The 20,923-nt window shown below is 38.8% G+C and overlaps 1 protein-coding gene across 2 annotated transcripts in view; it reads left to right on the top strand.

The window, feature by feature from the left end:
- Nucleotides 1–5,154: 5,154 nt before the first annotated feature.
- CTBP1 (C-terminal binding protein 1) overlaps nt 5,155–20,923 on the top strand; it is a 1,058,813-nt gene continuing 1,043,044 nt past the window's right edge. The window contains exon 1 of one of the 2 annotated variants that reach the window (XM_044062322.1): nt 5,155–5,413. Coding sequence is in view for 1 of the 2 variants with exons in the window: in XM_044062321.1 (XP_043918256.1) it covers nt 5,371–5,413 (43 nt within the window). In the remaining variant the exon portion in view is untranslated. The remainder of the gene's footprint in view (nt 5,414–20,923) is intronic. The other variant, XM_044062321.1, reaches the window with a different exon arrangement.

Here is a 20,923-nt window from a genome sequence, read left to right as displayed (position 1 = left end):
AGTGATATCAGGCTAACAGTGTGCAAAAAAAACTTCAGCCTAAAAGTAAAAAAAAAAGTGTAACCTCACTCAGGTTCCTTCAATGATATAACCACCTCTCTACCCTATCACACTCAGTTTTACCCTACTGATATTAACTTTTTTCACTACTGTATGTATATAGTTTTGTGAATTTATATAAGTTTGCTAAAGGATATATTCTACAAAGTACAATGAATTTTCAATAGTCCCACTGGACAAGTTTGTCATTTTTCAAGTCTTCTTATCACAATATTGCATATTATTTCTTCTTTTCTGTGTTATTGTAGTAATACATGACAAATCAACATCATGTAACTTTTTGTTGTAATCTGGAGCTTTTCTTTCCAGGCCTCAACTAAAAATGTCTTTTTCACAGCCCAGTAAGACTTTTCCCCAGAAAACAAAAATGAAATATAAATAAATAATAAAAATACCTTTCAATCCCTTATTGCAAGAATTTTAGACAAAGATTAGCTGGTAGAAGAGTGTGGACATGGGTCACTGGGGGGATGGGCCAGTAAAGTGAAATCAAGGGGACCAAAAAATATAAAACAACATTTGATCAAATATGTACATTTAATGATATGTGCAAAGTTCCATATGAGAGTGACTAGCATAATGAAGTAAATATGTACAGCTACATATGGGAGCGATTAGCACAAAAAATAATCATCTACGGTTGCATATAAAAGTGACTAGCATTCAGCATAATTTATAAGAGTAAGATAACAAATGTTTGGCAGATGCGCATAAAATAATTCCAGTGTTGCATGGAGATTGTAAAAACAATGATTCAAATATGCAGAGCTCATGAATAAAAGTACTAGAATGTGCTACCAGCTTCCATTCTTCTCTGTGGAGTTGAAGGATACACATGAAAAGCATGTAACTATCAACAGTTGCTAAGACAGCAGCAGCCAGGTAGCCATCCTAGTAAATAAGGACCGATAGAACTATAATCATTTCTTTCAAGTTCTCAGTTTGCTGGGTATGATCCAAAGTCCATACAGTTTTGTTCTTTAATAGCTCAGATAACAGCTGCACCATTGTGGAAAGCTTTGAGTTATATTTCCTCAAATCATGACAAGAACTTGCTACAGTTCATGAAGACTCCTTAGCAGTTTAAGCTAGCTTGACAGATTCCATCTTGCTTAGATCCATCTAGATCCCATGTCTTTCAAGCAAATATCCCCCAAAAATGAAACTGCTTCTTCATATGCAGCAACTCCCTCCAGGCCTTGTAATGTCCCCAGCATCTATTATGGTTGTGCATTCATTTTCAAATGAATCCTCCCTGGTTCTGTTTTGGGACTGCCTTGCTGTCCATATCTGAAAACTGTCTGTGCTCCTTTTCATAAGCACTTCCTTTCCCATAGACCTGCTGAGCAAACTGTCTGCACTTGTAATCTGAATAGCATAAACTGGAATAATGTTTCTTTTTATACTCAGTATTGACCTGTAACATTCCTAGGCGATGCAATTGACCACCATGGCTGTTCAGTAGTGTATTACAGCGCTACAATATTCTCTCTGGAATAAGGTTGTTACTACTGCTTGCACAAGCATTTGTCCCTGTATGTTTTTTTTTTTTTTTATTTCACTGACATGGCTCTTATACTGTCCACGTTGCCTGATTTTGACTAGCTTACTCTCTGACCCCAGGAAATATACAACTTATTCCCCAGGCTCAGTAAATATACTCACTGCTTTACTGTAAGACAGTTGTGCTAAATGTCCCTTTGTATGACATATGGTGCATGTAGACTAGCAAGGTTAGTTCCTCTTTTTTTATATTCTATGTTCATGCAACTACCACATTTCCTTTCATTTTCACACATTTTTTTTTTTCAAATTTTATCTTTCACCTTCCCTCACCATCGTTTCGGCATTGTGAGTGGCTGTGAAACTTTTCAGGGCTTCATCCATAAAAATAACTTGATTTGTAACCTCCCACACCACTGAACTGTATGTATATTTGTTACTGTTTATTTATTTATTTATTTATGTAGTTTATCCATTTGTTGCAGGGGAGACCTGAGGTGGTATTTTAATCAGTTACTTCATTTGCTTGGGACTTTTACTGCAGCATCTATTTTCTGAAAGGCTTTCAATGCACTACATCTACTTGCTTTATGACAGTTCTGCAACAGGGCTTTGGCTTTCTGGCAACAAGTCTGGGTTTCTGGCAATTACTGTTTTTTTCATGCTGTTTAGACAGTGATCGTTGCATGTATTTCTTAGTCACACACAGCTTGGATGTTCAAGAGAGTAATTTCCACATCTTAGAGACAGAATTAATTCATTCAACCTTTTCAGTTATCAAATGTGAAGTATTTTATTTATTTATTTTACATTTGTTTGTTTTTTAATTCATTTATTTACTTATACTTCACTGACCAGGTTAGTCCCATTAGGCCAATAGACTCTTTTTAGGGGAGACCTGAGGTGGCATTCATACTGAATGGAGGAGATTTGGGTATGGCACTGGGGAACTTCCCCTTCTCATTTTCAGTAAATGCCACGGGATCTTTTGTATCCACCTGAGCTACCACCAATTCAAACACTGAGACCTCGGTTTAATGTCTTATCTAAAGGACGTTTAACCAGGTTAGTATGCTGATCTGAAGACCCTTTATAGTCACAACTTGAGCCTTCAAGCAATCGCATCACATAAAAAATTTGCACACAGTTATTATAAAGTTATTAATTATACAGGTACATATATAGGTGATAATGCAAATATAATTTGTTTATGAAAAACAATATATAGGTGAAAATAAAGCAGAGGATGTAATTTAAAAAAAAATAAGAATAAAACAGAAATAGACAATGGAAGAGTGATAAACGTCCATGAAATAAATGATTATAAACATGCTAACAACTGCATTTTGCAGGACAGATCTATGTCTACTATTTTCACCACAATGAGCTCACAAGTATTCTTATACCATATTGCATCAGACTTGTAGTTCAGCAAAAGCCCATACAAGACTCAGATAAAAGCCATTTCTTGTTCAACTAGCCTTTGCACTTGTTGAAATAAGCACGGCCAAGAAAAAAGTACTCCTCGGTCTTCTGTAACAAAACTGCAAGCTACAACATTCATGTGGTATCTTCCATACTGATTACAGATTATTTGAACATGTTCGCTGCCTCATTCCTCACAGCATAAATTAGACAATGGATCTGCACCTCTTCATTAAGTTTATCAAACTTTGTTGGATTTCTATACCTTATAAAATTTCATTTGTAATCTAATTGTTCTTTTGGTTTCTCTTTTCATACCATTCATCTTTTCAGAACTACGAGCGTAAAACTGTTATCAACACTGCTCCAGAAACCAAGTTTAAGGGAAGTTCCTGGTGGTCTAGTGGTTAGGATTTGGTACTCTCATCACTGTGGCCCAGGTTTGATTCCCAGTCAGGGAAACATTAATGTTAGAACATACATCATATGAGAGAGAAGGTGAGCATCATATGTGTTTAATATCATCAAGCAAGTAGAAAAAGCAAAAGCACTGTTGTACATAGCAAGCTGAATCCCATCTCAACTGATATCAGTGCTCCTCTGCTTTAATACACTGACTTTCTCCACCTACCAAAGAAATGCTTCCTCTCCACTTCTGAGTCCCACCTGCTAACATCAGTACACAGTGCTTGTTCATAACCCTGTCTTCCCTCATCTGTCACATATATGAGAAAGCTGGACAAAATTGAAATCTATGAACCTGTCTGGAGCATAACTTATCTGGAGCATTTCTCCCCGGGCCTCCGCTGAAAACAGGCTCTGTGGAACCTAGTCGGACATTCCCGGTCAACAAATGATAAATAAATAAAATAAATAAAACCTGCTTTACACCCCACCTCTTAACTAGAATAATAACATCTTCTACTCTACCTAATTCTTTCCCTCACATCTGTTTCTTTGAATTTCTAAGCACTAGTCACATGATCTATTTGACAAGCCCACTAATACATTTCAAATGTTTAATATTCAACATCTGCTAATGCATGGAGATTGGCAGGACTTCTGACTCATGTCACTAGATAACCAGCTGAAGATGGGTACAAATTGCCATCCCTGATAACTTTCCATTCAAATGAGAGGACGACATTGGGTGACACCATTTACCTACACATTTTTAGCAGAAGCTTAAATACTTGTTCCGTGTGCTGTCCATGCATAGTATTGCAAAGGTAGAGAGCTCCTTGATACTTGGTGTGTCTGTGTTCTCTTAAGTAGAAACAGAGAAAATGGAGGAGGACTCTGAGTACTCAGCAGTGGCCAAACTGCACCACAGCATTCCCAGTAGATATGATCCCTTACTTTGTGTAGGATATCTACTAATTTCTGCAAGACTACATTCCCCAGAGGGAGAGGGTTCTGCTCTGGTGACAGTAGTGATAGGGGCATCAAGGGTCACAATAAGTTGGCCAATACAAGAAATAGAGGACCCAAGACTAAGAGGACAGAGACTTGTAGCACAAATTACATAACTTCCTGGTTGTAGCTCAGTGGTGCAGGGAGGAACACAATGCTTACACTAAGATGACACGTGCCACAACTTTAAAGTTTCATACTTTATGGTCCTTAATACGTTTAGGTTCAGTTTGCATTTTCATTAACAATATAATATCAAAAGCCACAATTCTTTGTTTTATAGATTTTATTTATCAATGTGTGTCTGTGTAATTAACTGTGTACAGAATTTCCTGGCTGGTTAAGTAACAAAGATCTGTAATCAGTGTGTGTGTGTGTGTGTGTGTGTGTGTGTGTGTGTGTGTGTGTGTGTTAAGGAGGCACATGTGTATCTGTATATGTATGTTTAAGTGTCTGTCAGGTTGCCAAGAGTATTTTTCCACAATAACTTTTCTAGGAGCCATTGTTTTCATCATCTCTATGTTTGCTCGTCCTTTCTTTCAGTATACCTCTACCACATAAGAATATTTTGAGCTCCTAGAAACAAAGTAGTTTTTCTCTCATTTTTCCATTGAAAAGATACCAAGAGGCCTGTCACCAGCAGTGGGCTCTCTGTAAAGCTTTTGAGTTTCCCTGCAGCTGTGAAGGCTTCCTTTTTCAAAGCTCTTCCCTGCTTGTCACTACTTTGCTTTCCTCCACCTCCTCCCTTCCCTTTCATTTCAACCTTTGGTGTCTGCTTCACAAACAAAAGATTTAATTCTTCTTTGGCCTAAGCTCCGCCTGTTGGCCTCTCCCCCTTTCAGAGACAGCAGCAGCACCCAGGCTGTGTGTTACTTCAGGGGGAAAACAGAAGTGGCCGCCATATGCTTAGCATTTTTGTAACGTCTCAGTGAAGTGCTCTCGTAAGGGGGAATAAGGCAGATCTCTTTAATGGGAAGTTCACATTTACTAAGCAAGGGTGGCTTGCCTCTAGGTAATTATATTTTTTATGCATTATTTGTTCTATATTGGCTGTTAAAGCATGCTGGCAGATACAGTGATATCTATGTGTACATAAAGGTTCTGCTTTTCTCCCCTCCCCCACTTCTTTGACTGTTGGCCTGCTGTGTGTGTGAGTGTGTGTGTGTGTGTCCGTGTATATATAAATGTTGTAAATGTGCCCTGCAGACTTGGTGCAGAATGTATTTCTAAATGTCTTAGCCATATGGCTAGATGTCCTCTGTTATAAGGAGCTACGTCTTGCATTAGTCAGAAATGCTGTACTGTATCATTGTAAGGATGGAGTGCTGTTTTACTCTTACAGTGAATGTCAGATTGCGTAAGATTTAGTGTGGAAAAGGTTTGCTGGCATATTGTTCTTCACTGTGCTGGAGGAAAACAAAACAAAGGTGCTTTTTTATATGTATAAAACTTGCCATCAGATTGAAATCTGTGCCCCATGAGACATGCATGAAGTCAGTTTCCCAGAAAGATGTGTGTGCCCAGGCATGCTTCCTTGCTTTTTGGTTCTTTAACTGGTTAATGCAGAGCGTGACAGGAAGGTTTTCTCAGGCTTTTATTTTGCATTTGCATTGGGTGTGATGAATAATGTCCTTTATTATGACAAGTAAACTGCACTTACTTTCTCATTGTGAGAGAGTGCTATTCTCTTGTTGTCCAGTAATCCTGACTGGGACTAACAACTGCAAAGCATCCCAACCCTTTTGCCAGCTTTGAAAAAAAAAAATACTAAAAAATACATCATGAAGACAAACTTTTTCAGTTTATACTATTGCGACTTGACAGAATTTTGCTTAAACTAGCAAAAACTATGAAGATGCCTGCTGTATAAACAGAAAGCTGCAGTCCTTACCAGAGCTGCAGATTTATCCAGAGGACATGATGTTTAGTCGTAGCCTGTGCAAAATAGAGAGCACTGTTGACTAAAAAGGTTCTTTAACAGTATTTTTTTTTAATTGTTATTAAATGTCTTGCAAAGACTGCGTGGATCTTTAGTCAGTCACACACATGTAAATTGTACAGAGTGGATGTGGTTCTGCCCTTCAGCTGACCTGTGCACACATATAAAATGAGTGTACATATACTAGATAGAGTTCACGTAACAGCCAAGCAAATGATAGCTCCTCCCAGAGCATCTGCAAACCCAGATGCTATCAAATCCATTTGTCCCCTTTATAAAGTGAATTTATTTTTTCACCCTCAGCTTCTTGTTATAGCTGATTATTAGTGATTTAAGCATTGTTACTATTTTTTCTGTTATGCTACAATTTCAGTATTATTTTGTGCACAGCATTCTAGAAATTTGTTTGAATACTACATGATTCTTTTGTGGAAGGATTCCAGCTTTTTATGCTTGTGTGAACACATAACTTATCCTGAAAAGATATTCTGGGAGATCGTGTAATTATTATTTCCTGTATGCATTCATAACCATTAGGATCTATCATGCTAATGAAATAAAATTACAGAACACTTAATGCAGCAATTATGAGCTATTTGGTGTGCCACTAATACACGTCAAGCCTAGAAGTCACTAATAAAGTAGCAGTTGCGGTAAGGCTTTAGGGTGTACTGTGGAAGGGTATTAGGTCTAACATTCGGGTGTGTATGTACATTTAATGGAAAAGAATAAAACCAGGCATTTTTGTTTGTGCCCTGGATCCCAGAATGAGTGTGATACGTCAAAGGAACTTCAGTCTTGATTTATGTAATTCATGTTTGTATTATCAAGGCCACAGCTGATGTCAGCACTGTGTACTCTAGAAAAAAGGAAGCTTTTTATTATGCATAATCGCAAAAGTAGTATTGCAGAATATATGATGGTATGTACAAATTAGGTCAGCAGTATTGATAATGGAATGTATTGCCTTGGGGAGCAACGAAACTGGGATTTTGAATTGTGGTTAGTAAAGCTTGGTTGCCCTCATATTTAGCCTACATTTGGTTATTACAAAAAAAAAACATTAAGACTGGATGCATTTATTTGATTAACAGGGCATCAGGAAAGCATAGTCAGCTTGGAGGAACTTTCTGTTATCCTAAATATGGTAACCCCCACTCTTGCCTTCATTGTGTCTTGTAGAAGACATGAAAGTCACAAAAGGGGTACAGGCTTTCCTCAACTGCCTTGTATTTGCTGGTTTCCACCCCAGCCCTTCTAAAAATACTCATAGTCAATTATGCAACTAACACAGACTGAGTTTGAATTTAGGAAAACCTGCCCCTGCTATACAGGCCCCACGCAAGGTGTTATTTTCTGACCTGCAAGTTGGATGCTGATGTCCTAACTAGGCCATAAAATTAATTTAGTGCTAGGACCACAGCCATACTGCAGCTATTCATCTTCACCTGGTAATTTATGTCTCGCTTACAGGTGTCTGTGTTTGCTTCTTCTGTATTGTAGATCTTCTTTAGTTCCAGGTGAACATAAAAAGGATCACTTCTAAGCGGCATCTGTTAACAAATAAATATGTAAGCTAAATGTTCATTTTTTAGTTATAAAATCACACTGAATTAAAGTAGTATATTAGGGAGGCCTGATTCTAAAAGTGTTGTGATCCGATAAGGTCCAAAAATAAATTATCAGTCATTGAACTTTAAGCTTCTACCTGCCCTGGTGTTGACAACTGACATTGCCTCTTGGTAGTCTCTTTCAAAGGAGAGAGCTTTTTGATGACCTTATCTTACTTCCATGCAGAGTATGACTCCAGCACTAAAACGCCACCTTCTAAGTTTGGTTTGGCCAGCAGTGCCTGATATACTGAGCCCACTGTTGGTGGTTGCACACTTCCACACATCTGCTTTGCTGGGCTGGAATGTAGTGCTTTGTTAGGTTCATACCCATCGAGTCTCACCATTGGCATACAGCATTCATCGGGCTTGACCTGAGGTGGCCCTCTGCACCTGGTTCAGCTCTTCCCTCTGTTGTGTGTGAGTTGGCATGAGATCTCACTTCCATATCTTTCTAGCAAGCTTCGCCAAAACTTAGGCTGTTAAGCAAACTTGAAACTTGAGATCTTGGGGCCTTATGACTTTATACCCCTGTGCCACAGACCTGGCTTTTTTAGTTTGATATATTTTGAATTTTCTTTTATTGATTTGTACATTTTCACAAGGGATGGTTACCAGTGTTGTGCACTACATAGTTTTAGAAGTGTAGGTGTCGCATTTCACTTTTTCATACCCAGGACCAATTTAGCATCAACAGCCCAGCTGCCAACAAATCTTTGCAATATGGGATGTACTTGGAGAAACTGGTCTGGGAAAATATGCATAAGGTACAAGAGCTGAGAATGAAATTGAGAAGCCAAGAGTACCCACCTGCCATCATCTGCTTGTACTTACCTCAGATGTCCCAGAGGTTGCTAGCAGTGCATACATAGTTAATAAGGCTGTGTGCCACATATAAGTTTAAACCTATTGTTCTAGGTTTTATTCCCTCATTCTCCACTTTAATACTGCATGATAGTAAACAAGTCATTTAATCAGATCAGTTCCTCCTGATTATCCCCTATAAAATGTGTTAATGTGTAGTGAGCGTATCCAGTTAAAAAAGGCGCATAGTAAAATTAAATAAGTTTATTCTCCTGCATAATTTTCACAGGACATTTTTGGGACAGGGATGTCTGTTTCTAAAAATGTATGGCATGGGTGCCCCTGAGAGGATGCTGTTCCTTAAGTAAGATTGGGGTAGAGAATTCTGACATCACTTCCGTAAAGAGAAAAGAAACAGGCTATTCTAATCACAAAGACATGGCAAAACATAGACAGAAAGAGAGACGCTGTTAATGCTGAAAAGGCTAACTGAAATGGAACCCCTCTTGATGCTCCTGCATGTGATCAGTTAACAGGTGCAATTGACAGCTGACAGACTGTGTCATTATTCATTTTGAAAGGGGATTTGCTCTATCTTTCAGTGAATATGTATGCATTTGTGTTCATGGGATCATTTATATATATATATATATATATATATATATATATATATATATATATATATTTATTTATTGTGTCTGTGTCTGAGTGAGATTGCATGTGATGATTTGGAATATATATACTTGAGCGGATTATCTTTGGGAGTGTGACATTGATGGGATAGTCGTGTGATTTATAACAATGAAGGGAATATATTTACATTCAGGATGTACAGGTGCACCAAAGCCTTACTAAAATGTGGTTACTTCTAGGTTCAGTTGACTGCTTTAGTGTCAGGTGCGTCAGGTGTTGAATAGCTGTGGTCAGTCCTTGCTTGTGTGTATTAAGAAAGTGACATAGTGTAAGGAATAGTACAGCATAATGAATGCAACTATTTTCCTTGGGCATTCTATAGGCAGAGATGCTCCCCTGTCTGAAAGGATCTGAATCATGTGAATGAGGAAATTGCTCACCATGAAATGTAATCAGAAAGGAATTAATAATTGTTTCTCTTCCAACAGTCATTAACTCTGATTCACTGTTTTCCAGAAGTGAGTGGTAGTTAACCTGCTGTGCATTGTGTTGTTGTGTGCATACATGCCACAGAGTCCAGAGCTGCATTTCTGTGCTGTTTTATTAACACCATCATTTTAATAATAGCATACCTAGACACTGTGTGGTACTCACGTCAGCCCTCTGCCTTCTTAGATGTGCAGTAAGTGACATTTCTTCCCTTGCATGTGAACCGACTGAAGGAGAACAAAGAATGTATCAATAATAGGACAACATGTAATTTATTTGTTTATTTTTATTTTGGTTTCTGGCACCAAAGCATGGTCTGCTTACCTGACCTGCTCGGTCACACACTCTACAGTTGGAAAACTAAGGTGGATGAAGTTCATTAACTGGCCGTAATATTAATCCCCTGCACCAAACTGCCATATGTGCCTTCTTCAAATGCATTCATGTAATTGTCATTGGCTTTATTGTGTTTTATATCATTGCCAATAATCTCCAGCGTATGAAATCACAGGTGACTGTTCATTTGGTTAAAGGAGCAACATGCAAGTTTGTTCAGTGGTGTTAATTTACTCAAAGTAACTTCTGTAGATTACGTATGTTAGAGCTCTGGCTGCAGGACTTGATAGGTCCTAAAGGTCATATGCAAAGAATGTAGCCCTCACAGTCTGTTTCCACCTTAGTGAAGATCTTGTTGGTGTCTAGTGCCTTTTCTACTGTTACTTTTGGCTAAACGTATAATTTAAGCAGAAGTAATGGTTTTCAAAGTCATCAACCTTGTTTTACACATTCTTTTTGTTCCCAGCATGACACTGAGAAGGGTACATCCATGGGTGACTTAGTGATGCTGCGCGCTAGACTCAAGTCTCTTATTTGTGGTCTCCTAGGCTTTCTGAAGTGGAACTGTGACAGTGTGAGGGACCGTAAAAAGGCACAGATTCATTTGTTTTTTTCATTTCCAGTTATTAGGTAGCTGTGTGCATGTATAATATGCTGACTTTTGAAAGGAACTCCGAGTGATGTAATACTTAGCTGTGGGGGGGTGCAGTGTATGTGGCTGATGTGGTAATGTCCTGTGTGGACTGCTGCTGTGTATACACTGGCTCATTAAGTGTGCACATCATTTTGTAATGTGATCATCACAAGAATGGAAGGGGTTGTAATGTATCCTTTGTACTACCTGCTTTTACTTTCTCTGTCTCATGTTCTACCATCTAGGATGCAATTATAGGAAGAGTATGGGAATGTACTGTAACAAAATGACCTGAACTCCTTTTCAGCTGTAATATTCCTCTTCCTTACTCTGGCTTAGGCACCTGCTGACAACCGCTATTCACTAGAACTGCAGTTGTTGCATTTCTTACGGCACTATTCAGCAAACAACAAATCCTGTCAGCACTACATACCAAAACCTGAATTACATGTAACATTACATTTGAAGGGGGGGTGTCTCTGTTTGAATGGAATGCAGTCTCATGCTTGACCTGTTGTTTGGAATGGGGTCAGATCAGAAGATCAGGAAGTGGAGCATGATTTTGCAGACAGCTTCTCTGGTAGTTTATAGTCCACGTCCTTTTTAAGTTGTATTAAAAATGTGCACTCTTCAAGAACTCCTTATGATGTAAGGGACCAGACTGTATTTCATTTTATTTTATTAAAAAAAGTAGAAAGAAAATTAAAAATGTTGCTTTACACAGAACAGAAGCAGAAGGAATCTCTGAGCTGAGAAAATGATTCACTGTTTTTTAGCTTGATGAGACAGAAATTACATTATTGGTAGTGTATTTTGTTTAACGTCTCTCACCTCAGCCACATGATAGATGTACTGGATCTGTTTGTCATATCCATTACTGGCAGGCACACACTGCCACAAGATACAGCACCAGTTGAAAAGAGTTTTTACAAACGTTATGCTTATTATTTAAAAAAATGTTTTATTATGTAGAAGACTGCTCCACAACAAAGCAGTGCATTAGGAGATCTAACTGGAAAGTTCCTGTCCTTAGATTGCTAAATCCCGCGATACCCTCTCTTTCATAGCTTTCCACCTGCAATACCGAAAGTATTATCCCTGCTTTTCCATCTTACATTTAAAATGTGAAACACCTGGGTCAAGACTACCAATCACTGGTTTGCCTTCTGCTTATTTTTCATACTCTGCCATAATTACATACACCCATATGCAGCATTTACTTTTATTAATCTAAACACCTAAGCACTGTTCAGGAAGGTCAGCTTCCTAGTTTCACCTCTGTTTCCAGCCTTTTAGCAGTAGGTGTTCCAAGACAGTTTACAAGCTGTTTTTTGCTCACAGGTAATGAACTTGTACTCTGCAATAATAATTCCATCTGTGAGAGGTGTAAATACCTAATTAATCTGAAGGCTTCCCCCTTCAACTAAAACTTGCCCTGTGAACATCATATACTTAGATCACAAGCCTTCAGTATAAGTCTCCGCAAAAATCAGGCCACTCATCCACCTCACGGATACCTCCCCCTAAAGACTTACCCTGAGCAACACTTCATGTGTACCACTTTGAACCACGTCGGTAACAGAAATATTTCAGTGGTAGGTGACAGACTCACCACTCACAAAGCTGGACAAGGACAAGGCTACAGTGAGTTGCCTTTCAGGTGTCAGAATCTCTAACACTATAAGGCCATATCTCTACCAGTACTAGAACCAGGGCCCTAAATCTTCATCAGCAGATAAACTTCCCTTGTACATAAGGCAGTGCAACTCACTATGAGTGACCACAAATATACTTCATGATTGACCGGTGCGGTCATCCTGGAGAAAAGAGATGTGCAGTATGAAGGTGGGTACTGGCTAAGTGTGCATCGTCATAAGACTTAGCAGCCTTGGAATATTTATGAATTCAATGAAATTTATGATGTTTCTGCAGTGTAGTACTTTCTTCTCATCAATCATGACGCCAAGCATAGCGGCATGAGGATGTGATCATTGGATGCTGCATCTTGTCTGCATCTGATATGTGAAAAGTCATTATTTTTTTTATTTTAATTAAAGTAAATCCTTTCATGAAGTCTGCTCCATTTCTTCACATTCTGTGATCAGAATGTCAGCTCTGTAGTTGCCAGCTATTCTCGCTCAATTTTGGGAGCATTCCAAAGGTTTGCACATAACTTATTTATTTATTTATTTATTTATTTACATTTGTTTTCCGGGAAGTTCTGACTGGACACAGGTCCTTTTTCAGCAGAGGCCTGAGGAGAAAAGCTCCACAGAAAAAAATGGAAAAAATACAAATAATAGTGATAGTACAAGCAATCACACACACATAAAATGTACAACAAGTTACAAGCAGAGCTACTGATTACATAAATAGTCAATGATACAATCTATATAGCATTTAGTATACAAATAAATATGACTTATAATAGTTGTTGGTAATACTCCAGGTGGGAGCTAGATGTTGTTGAGGCAGATTAGTATATAAATTCATAGGGCTGACAGATTAGCCTTAGTGGGAACGGCTAGGAAAGAGTTAAGGGTTAGTCTGGATGAAGGTAGGAGTAGAGAGATAGCAGTGTTCTGACAGTGGAAGGCAGGGGTGGTTAGAGGAGGGAAGAAATGTAAGGAAGGGAAACCGTAGGTGGGAATTTTTAGTTGGGATGCAAGCATTGACATAACCAGTGACCTTTGAGGTGAGTTTTTAGAGAGAAGTTTTGAAGAGACTGCATGATGTTAGTGTGGTTATGGAGGGGGAGGGCAGGGTGGTCCATAACCTGGCTGTCTTGCAGGAGAAAGGAGTTTCTCCAGCAGAGTTCTTGGGTTTGGTTACAAGAAGTTGTTTTTTGTTGCTGGAGCATAGAGATCTGGTGATATGGTAGGGCTGGAGAAGGATTTTGTAGGGAATGGTACTTTTAGAGGATGGTTTACAATCTTGTGGGCTAGAGCAAGTTGATTCAGGTGTAGAAGTTGAGGCAGTTCGAGCCAGTCAAGTTCTCTAAGTGAAATACAGTGGTGGCTGTGGTAGGATGCTCCAGTGGTGAATTTAGCAATTTTATTGTAACAAGCCTCAAGCTTGTTTAGGTCTGTTTGCTTGAGGTTGGTAAGTATAGGAGAGGCATAAATAAGTGAGGAGATGAGGTGAGAATTGGCCACAGATATTCTGGCAGTTTTTGTGAGGAATTGTTTGTTTCTATAAAGTGCACCTAGTTTTTTGTGTACTTTTTTATGGTTAGTGAAATGTGAATGTCGAATCTGAGATGATTATCAGTCTCAACCAAGTAGTTTGGTGTGTTCTGTTGGGGAGATGATGGTGTTGTCATTGGCTAGGATATTGAAGTGAGGGTTGGGAAGGTTAGATTTTGTGGGTTGAAAGATGAGGAATTTGGTCTTGTTAGGGTTGAGTATTAGCTGAGCATCAGATAGCCAAGTTTCCACTGGGGAAAAAGCTTCTTGGGTGATCTTATGAAGTTCTGGTATTGTAGGGGCAGAACAGATGAGGGTGGAGTCGTCTGCATACTGTATGAGGGAGGCCTGCTTGGTGGCTGTGAAGAGGTTATTGGTGAAGAGAGAGAATAGTAATAAACATAATCCTTAATCGGTAAGTATTAGGACCACTGAATATATAAGACTCTCAAAGCTGCTGACGCCACCCAATTCATTAATGCACTTCTTATCTCTCTGCTTGTTTCCTACTATAAAAGCTCTTCAGGCAGAATAGTTCCGAGCTGCTGCAAACAGTATTTGCAGTTTTTTAAGGGCTGCCTCCTTGTAGATGAGGAATTTTCATTTTCCTTTTTTTTAAATCTGGTACAGTGGTATCACCTTTTATTCAGAGAAAGTTCCAACTTTTATCCGATTAAACTTCTCTCAACTCCTTTGATTGAATTCCCGACAAAGACAAAATGAATGTGGGGGTGGGGGGGTGGGATGGAGACAATAAGACAAAATCATGGACACCTTTTGCATAATAAAACAACAGTTTTGGTATCCGCACGTATTTTTAAACAATGAGAGGTATGAATATCTAATGATCAGCAGCTAATCAAAAATTTAATGAAAGATAGGACAAAATATGAGGTAAAATCGTTGATGTTTTGTGAAATTAGGGACAGTTGAGAGGTACCCTTGGTTTGTTTATTTGTTGCTTAGCAAAAGCAAAGCAATGTCTTTCAGCTTTTCATGGTTAGGGGTCACTGCAGTGGATCACCGGTCCCCAGATTGATTGGCAGTGGTGTTTTTATGGTGTCGAGTTGCCAGCCTGGCACCCAACCTTCACAGAAGGCGCATACACACACACACACACACACACACACACACACACACACACACACACACACATGCATGCACCTACCTGCATGTCTTTAAAACTTACTTGACTGCAGGGACATGCAGACTTCACACAGAAGGCGCTTGAGCTGAGAATCGAACCGGAGAACCTCTTACTGTGAGGTGACAACACTAACTGCTGCACTACCGCACCCAACATTTTATTTGTTGCTTAGCAGTTAATGAGTTAATGTTTTGGGGCTTTGGCCTGTTTTTGGAGTTACTGCTTTAAAGTGTGCATGTTGGAAGCAAATACCATCGGCTGGAAATCACACAATTTCTTGGTTTGTTTAAATGTCATATAAGTGACACTTTATCTTCTTCTATTTGCTTCAAGTTTAATGATACTACAGTTTCTCAGACGATAATGCATTAAAGAACTACTTAATGTCATAGAAATTGCTTTTTTCAGGAACAGCAGCCTTGAGAAGTTTCTTCTACAGGAAATAACCCTGATCAGTGACTTTCTGCTTCTCTTTTTTAAAGTGAAACAGAACAAAAGTGGAAAAAAAAAATTTAAAAGCCCTGGCAAGAAATCTAGGGACATGAGCATTGTTTTTTATGCTGTGTTGAGTACATTAAAATCAAGAAAGCAATGGAATACAGCAAAGACTTAAGATGAAATTCCATGGAGTCATTGTTATGAAGTCCAGTACCAGTGGAAGTGAAGCTTCCTGGTTTAATGTAGTCCCTACTTTTTCTATAAATACAGCACTTTTCCTTCCTCTAATACAAGGTCACCTGTTCTGCCTGTTGTTTATGAAGTCCTGGTTACTGTTGTTAAGAGAATAGAGCTAAAACAAATCTCTACTGGGCCTGTATGTGCTCATCTATTTTAGGATTCCAAGCATCTGTTTCTTCTGTGGCTCTTCATCAGGCATCCCTTTTGCCTGTCACCAATTCCTGAGGCATCTCTGTCTATGGTGTCACAGTACCAGAGACCAGCTCCCCAAGTGTCAGTGTGTGCATTAGTCTCTCCAATGTTAGTTTTCCATGCATTTATCTTGATGTTGTCGCACCAAGCATTAGTATGCTGAGGGGTTGTGTACTTGACATCTGTTAAGCTCACCCTGGCTTTGGAGGCATATGTATGTCAGATGCTGGCTTTTTAACAGTCTTCCTTTCTGATGATAACTGAGGCTTACACATCAGACCCCCAAATGCCTTTTTGTCTGACATAGGCTGGAGAAGTCCATTAGCTGAAGTTACATTTTTCGTCTCTTCCACAGAAGTGTCTACTGTTTTTCCTTCACTCTACCCAATCTACAGTGCTGCTGTGGTCCCTTCACCGCTTAGCCAGGCATCACGACCCTCCACTTGCTTTCCCATTAAGATAATAACATGCAGTTATGCATCCTCAGTTGTGAACTGTCTTCTAAGAGTCTCTCTCTGTGTCCACTAAACATGAATCCCTTGAGCCTAAAAACTGGATGACTAAGTATTTAGAGCTGGGTATAGTTCCCATCATGGAGGGTATACATGAGAAGGGCAGCACTTCTTGTTCTCCTTCTTTAAAGAGCCCACATCTGGGCAGATCCAACATGCTGCAGAAGAAAGGACATCTGGCCCTCTGAAGCTGTCTCCTCTCCTTATAGGCAACTACACAGTGCCTTGAGAGTGGTGGAGCAGCTTTCGTGTGTGGTGCTCCAGCTGGCAGACAGTCCATAGGATGTTGCATCATTTTACTTGGGAACGACTTTTTTCTGCGAACTTGATTTTTTTTTACTTACATTCCTCTCCCCTCAAAAAGAGTGCTGTGTTTAATGCTGAAACCCATCCTAAGTCAGGCATTACAATCTCATTATTTGCCTTAAAGAGGCACTACACTCCTCCAACTCCTGTAGTCCATCACTGTGGTAAGGAATCCCGAGCTGTGATGTTCAGGACACGTTTATGTCCTCTGCCCTGTCACAAAGAAAGTTTTTTTTTTTAAATGAACATTTTTATTGTTTTAGTTTATTTAAATTTGTTTACCTGGCTAGAACAATGATCAAACAAAGACCACTTACAGGCTCAGACCGGATCCATTTCACACTACATACGGCTTAATTTGCCTGGATAATAAAAGCATTTATCTTGTCCCTATGGTATTAATACTTTCACTACATAATCCTCTACTTTCCAGAGCATACTTGTAACCATTCTGTATTTATTATGAAGAGGAATCACATAAAAATTATATATAACTTCCTTATTCATACTTCGGTTCTTTTCCATTCAGGATGAGAGCTGGATGTATCATTTGGCCAACTAAATTTCTTTTATATAACCACTGCATTTTTATGTTTGGAATTTATCTTGAAGGCCAGTATGCACTATTTTTGTAGTCAGTTTGTATAATCTCATTTTTCGTCACTGTTATTCTATATCTCTCTCATTTATACTACAGTGCTTGCTAACTTCTCTTCCAAAGACCCTTCATTAACAAACTGGTATCCATGGCCATCACATTGCCTTCTGACAATTTTGTATTAACACTGCACCAATACCTTCCTACCAGGCACTCATCCCCTTAAGACATAACTGGTCTCCGCCAACATCACTGTCAAAATTGATTATCTTCTTTCTTCCTTTATTAATTTAGTGTTTTGGCCTGAGTGCATCATCATAGTTAATGTAATATATCTCCTTCATTCAAGCTCCCTACCCATCTAGATCATGCCCCTGCTTTGAGCAAGTCATCATCATGGTCGCCCGTCAGAATAACCATGAGGTTATGAGGAAACAGCATTGTTTTTCTTTAATCATATGTATTTTATAATACATGCAACATCATTATCCTTTTCAGTTGGTAAAGCACAACTGGCACAAGTCGTTTAATTGTTTCACAATGCAAATAATACTTTTCTCAGTATAGTCCAGCTCCTTACTTGTGTTCTCGTACCTCATCTGATTTATATCCTCTCTAGTCTGTACCTTCCCATTACCTGAGCCAGTGACATTACATTGTTCACCCATCACAATAACCAACTGGAGATAAAGAAAACCTAATAATGTATTTTAGCTGTTCTTCTTTCGGCTTTTCCCGGTTAGGGGTCACCACAGCGGAACTCCGGTCTGCTAATGATTAGCAGTTGATTTTTACGGTGCTGAGGTGCCAACTCGATGCCCAACCTTCAACGAAGGCACACCCATTTACGCATGTCTTTCGAACGCCACTCGACCGCGGGGAGGACAGTTATATTTCTTAAAAGTATTTTCAGTCAATAAAGCACAGTTTGTTTAACTGGTTTATTCCTTTCACCATATCAGTCTCTTACTCCACATAGTGATAACACCACCAGAACAAGACAAATTCATCTGTGTACCCTTAATAATACAGTAAGTAATGTCAGGAAGGAAGGAAAGTGCTCTTTTATTTTCAGGACACCATTCTTCAGTTAAACTTTCTGTATCTCATACACATCACTAACAACTGATCAGTATTAATGTTCTCTCATTACCACACTCTTTGTCTCCACATCCAGCTTTTATCTTGCACATTTATTACAGGTAGTTTACTCTGCAATTCCTTGTATTCTGTCTTGGATAGTAATAAGAGATCAGTTCTCTTTACAAAACTGAAAATGTGTACCACATAACAAAATACTTTCTAATGCTTTGTCAGACTGTATACATAACTTTATTTTGCTGACCTTTTCAACGTAACAAGTGACAAAGGAAAACAGGAAACTTGCTCATATTATATTAATAAACCATTATAGTTAATACCCATATTGTAATTGTAATATATCAGAATAATGTAGTTATCACTCTGATTTATGTTTCCGTAAAGTTCTGTCTCCAGTGCTTCCCCTTGCTTGTATTTGCCATTTTCCTGTAGCTTAATACTTTCATATCATTGAACTCACTGTTGTCTCCCAGCAGGTATAATATTCAATATAAAAGCATACTGTCTAAGAAACAGGCATTAGATATGCATACACTGCTATCTCTGACTCTGAATTGGTTTCCTGACTGATTAATAATCTTAATAAATATCTAGTTTGAATAATAATAATAATAATAAATATCTGTTTTGAATATCTTTAAGTATAATGTTTAAAACAGAGAAAAATACATATGTTGTTTTACTACCTTTAAAACTGTTAAATGCTACAGCCTGCCAACTACATTAGTGTAACATCAGAAAAATCCCTCATACAGACTATTTTGTTTTCATTGTTATTTGTTAGAATGGGCAGTATGTCACTATATTCTAAATAAGACTCAGAATGTACATTTTCATATGGTTAACCTTCACCATATGTTTTCACTATTCCGACTGTCTTGAATAATATCAAAGTGATATATAAGAGCTTGTAAAAACTATCATTGACATTTCAAAAGTCACATACATTGTGATTAGCATGGAAAAACTCAAATATTTTGGTACCATGTTTATAGAATCAGGTAATACATTTTTACTCGGTATTTAGACCAACTTTAATCTTTCACATTTGTTCTCAGCAAAGCTTTCAGTGACTGGCATTTAAGAAATGTACCGTTACTACCCTGTTCATATAATCATGTAGAATTTTCTAGTCTGTTCATCCATATTGTCTTGTGGATTGCATCTCATTTCATTTGAATAAGATCTCTCTTCTAATTTACCCTCTTTTTCTCCAGTGTTAGTAATATCTCTCATTTCAGTGGTCTCTTTATAGGTTCATAGGTTCATAGGACGATACTAGGCTATTGGCCGGGAGACCCTTGTAAGCCTAGCCAAGAATTTCACCCATGTTCCCACAAAGTCAGCACCTGTTTTCCCTTTCCAGCAGGGACATAGGTGGGATCCCAGGAGTATATTTTCTGCTTCCCATCCAATCATTCAGGTTCCTCTTAAAGAGGGCTAGTGAGCTACTCTGCTTGATATGGAGAAAAAGTCTATTCCACAGATGGGGGAGTCAATGGAATACAAATCTATCCTGTCAACAAGTTCTATTGATGTCACAGACCAGGTGGAGACCTTGTGTGTGGGTTGCACAAGAGGAGTTTGACTTATGGATATGCAGCAACTCCATTAAGGCTGAGTCTGAGATGGCCTTGTATGCCAGACACAGGTCACTTCTGAGCAGTCTGTATGAGGCTGAGTAAAGAGAAAGGGCTTTTAGCCTATCTGTATAGGATAGGTGTTTGAGACCCTGGATTTTCCTGGCCAGGAACCTCTGTGGTCTCTCCAACTGTTGCATGTGTTTGGCAAGGTACATGCTGAAGGAGGCATTATACTCGATAATGGGTCTGATAAGGGAGGAGGAGTACAGGGATGTTATGACCTCCTTGTTCATGGATGAAATACCCTTACATATGAGGTGGGCCATGTACAAAGCCTTCCATACAATGGAGGCAACATGGTGGTTAAAAGTCAGGTTGCTGTCAACCTGGGTGCCCAAGACGCTCACGACTGATTGCATGCTTAATATGTTGTTATTAATGTGATAATTAGTGGTGACACCATTTTCCCCAAAGGGGATAATGATGCATTTCCTGGCATTCAGTTTACGGCCATGCTTCTGGCACCAGTCATTAGTTTGGTTAAGGCCCTCTTGGAGGATGTTCATATCATTAGGGGAATTTATGACAGTGCCCAGCTTGCAGTCATCTGCAAACTTGGTCAGCCACAGCCCACTGGTTTTGGCTTGCAACTCAGAAAAATATATCCTAAACAGTAGAAGCCCCAAGACCAATCCTTGGGGTACGCCTCTTATTACGGGTCTACTACTAGAGGTGGCTTCCCCTATTTTGACTGAGTGATTTCTATTAGTGAGCC

The sequence above is a fragment of the Protopterus annectens genome, chromosome 2.part1, assembly GCF_019279795.1.
Source record: "Protopterus annectens isolate FY-2018-M chromosome 2.part1, PAN1.0, whole genome shotgun sequence".
NCBI classification, from domain to species: Eukaryota; Metazoa; Chordata; order Ceratodontiformes; family Protopteridae; genus Protopterus; species Protopterus annectens.
This window is presented reverse-complemented; position numbering and strand designations above follow the sequence as displayed.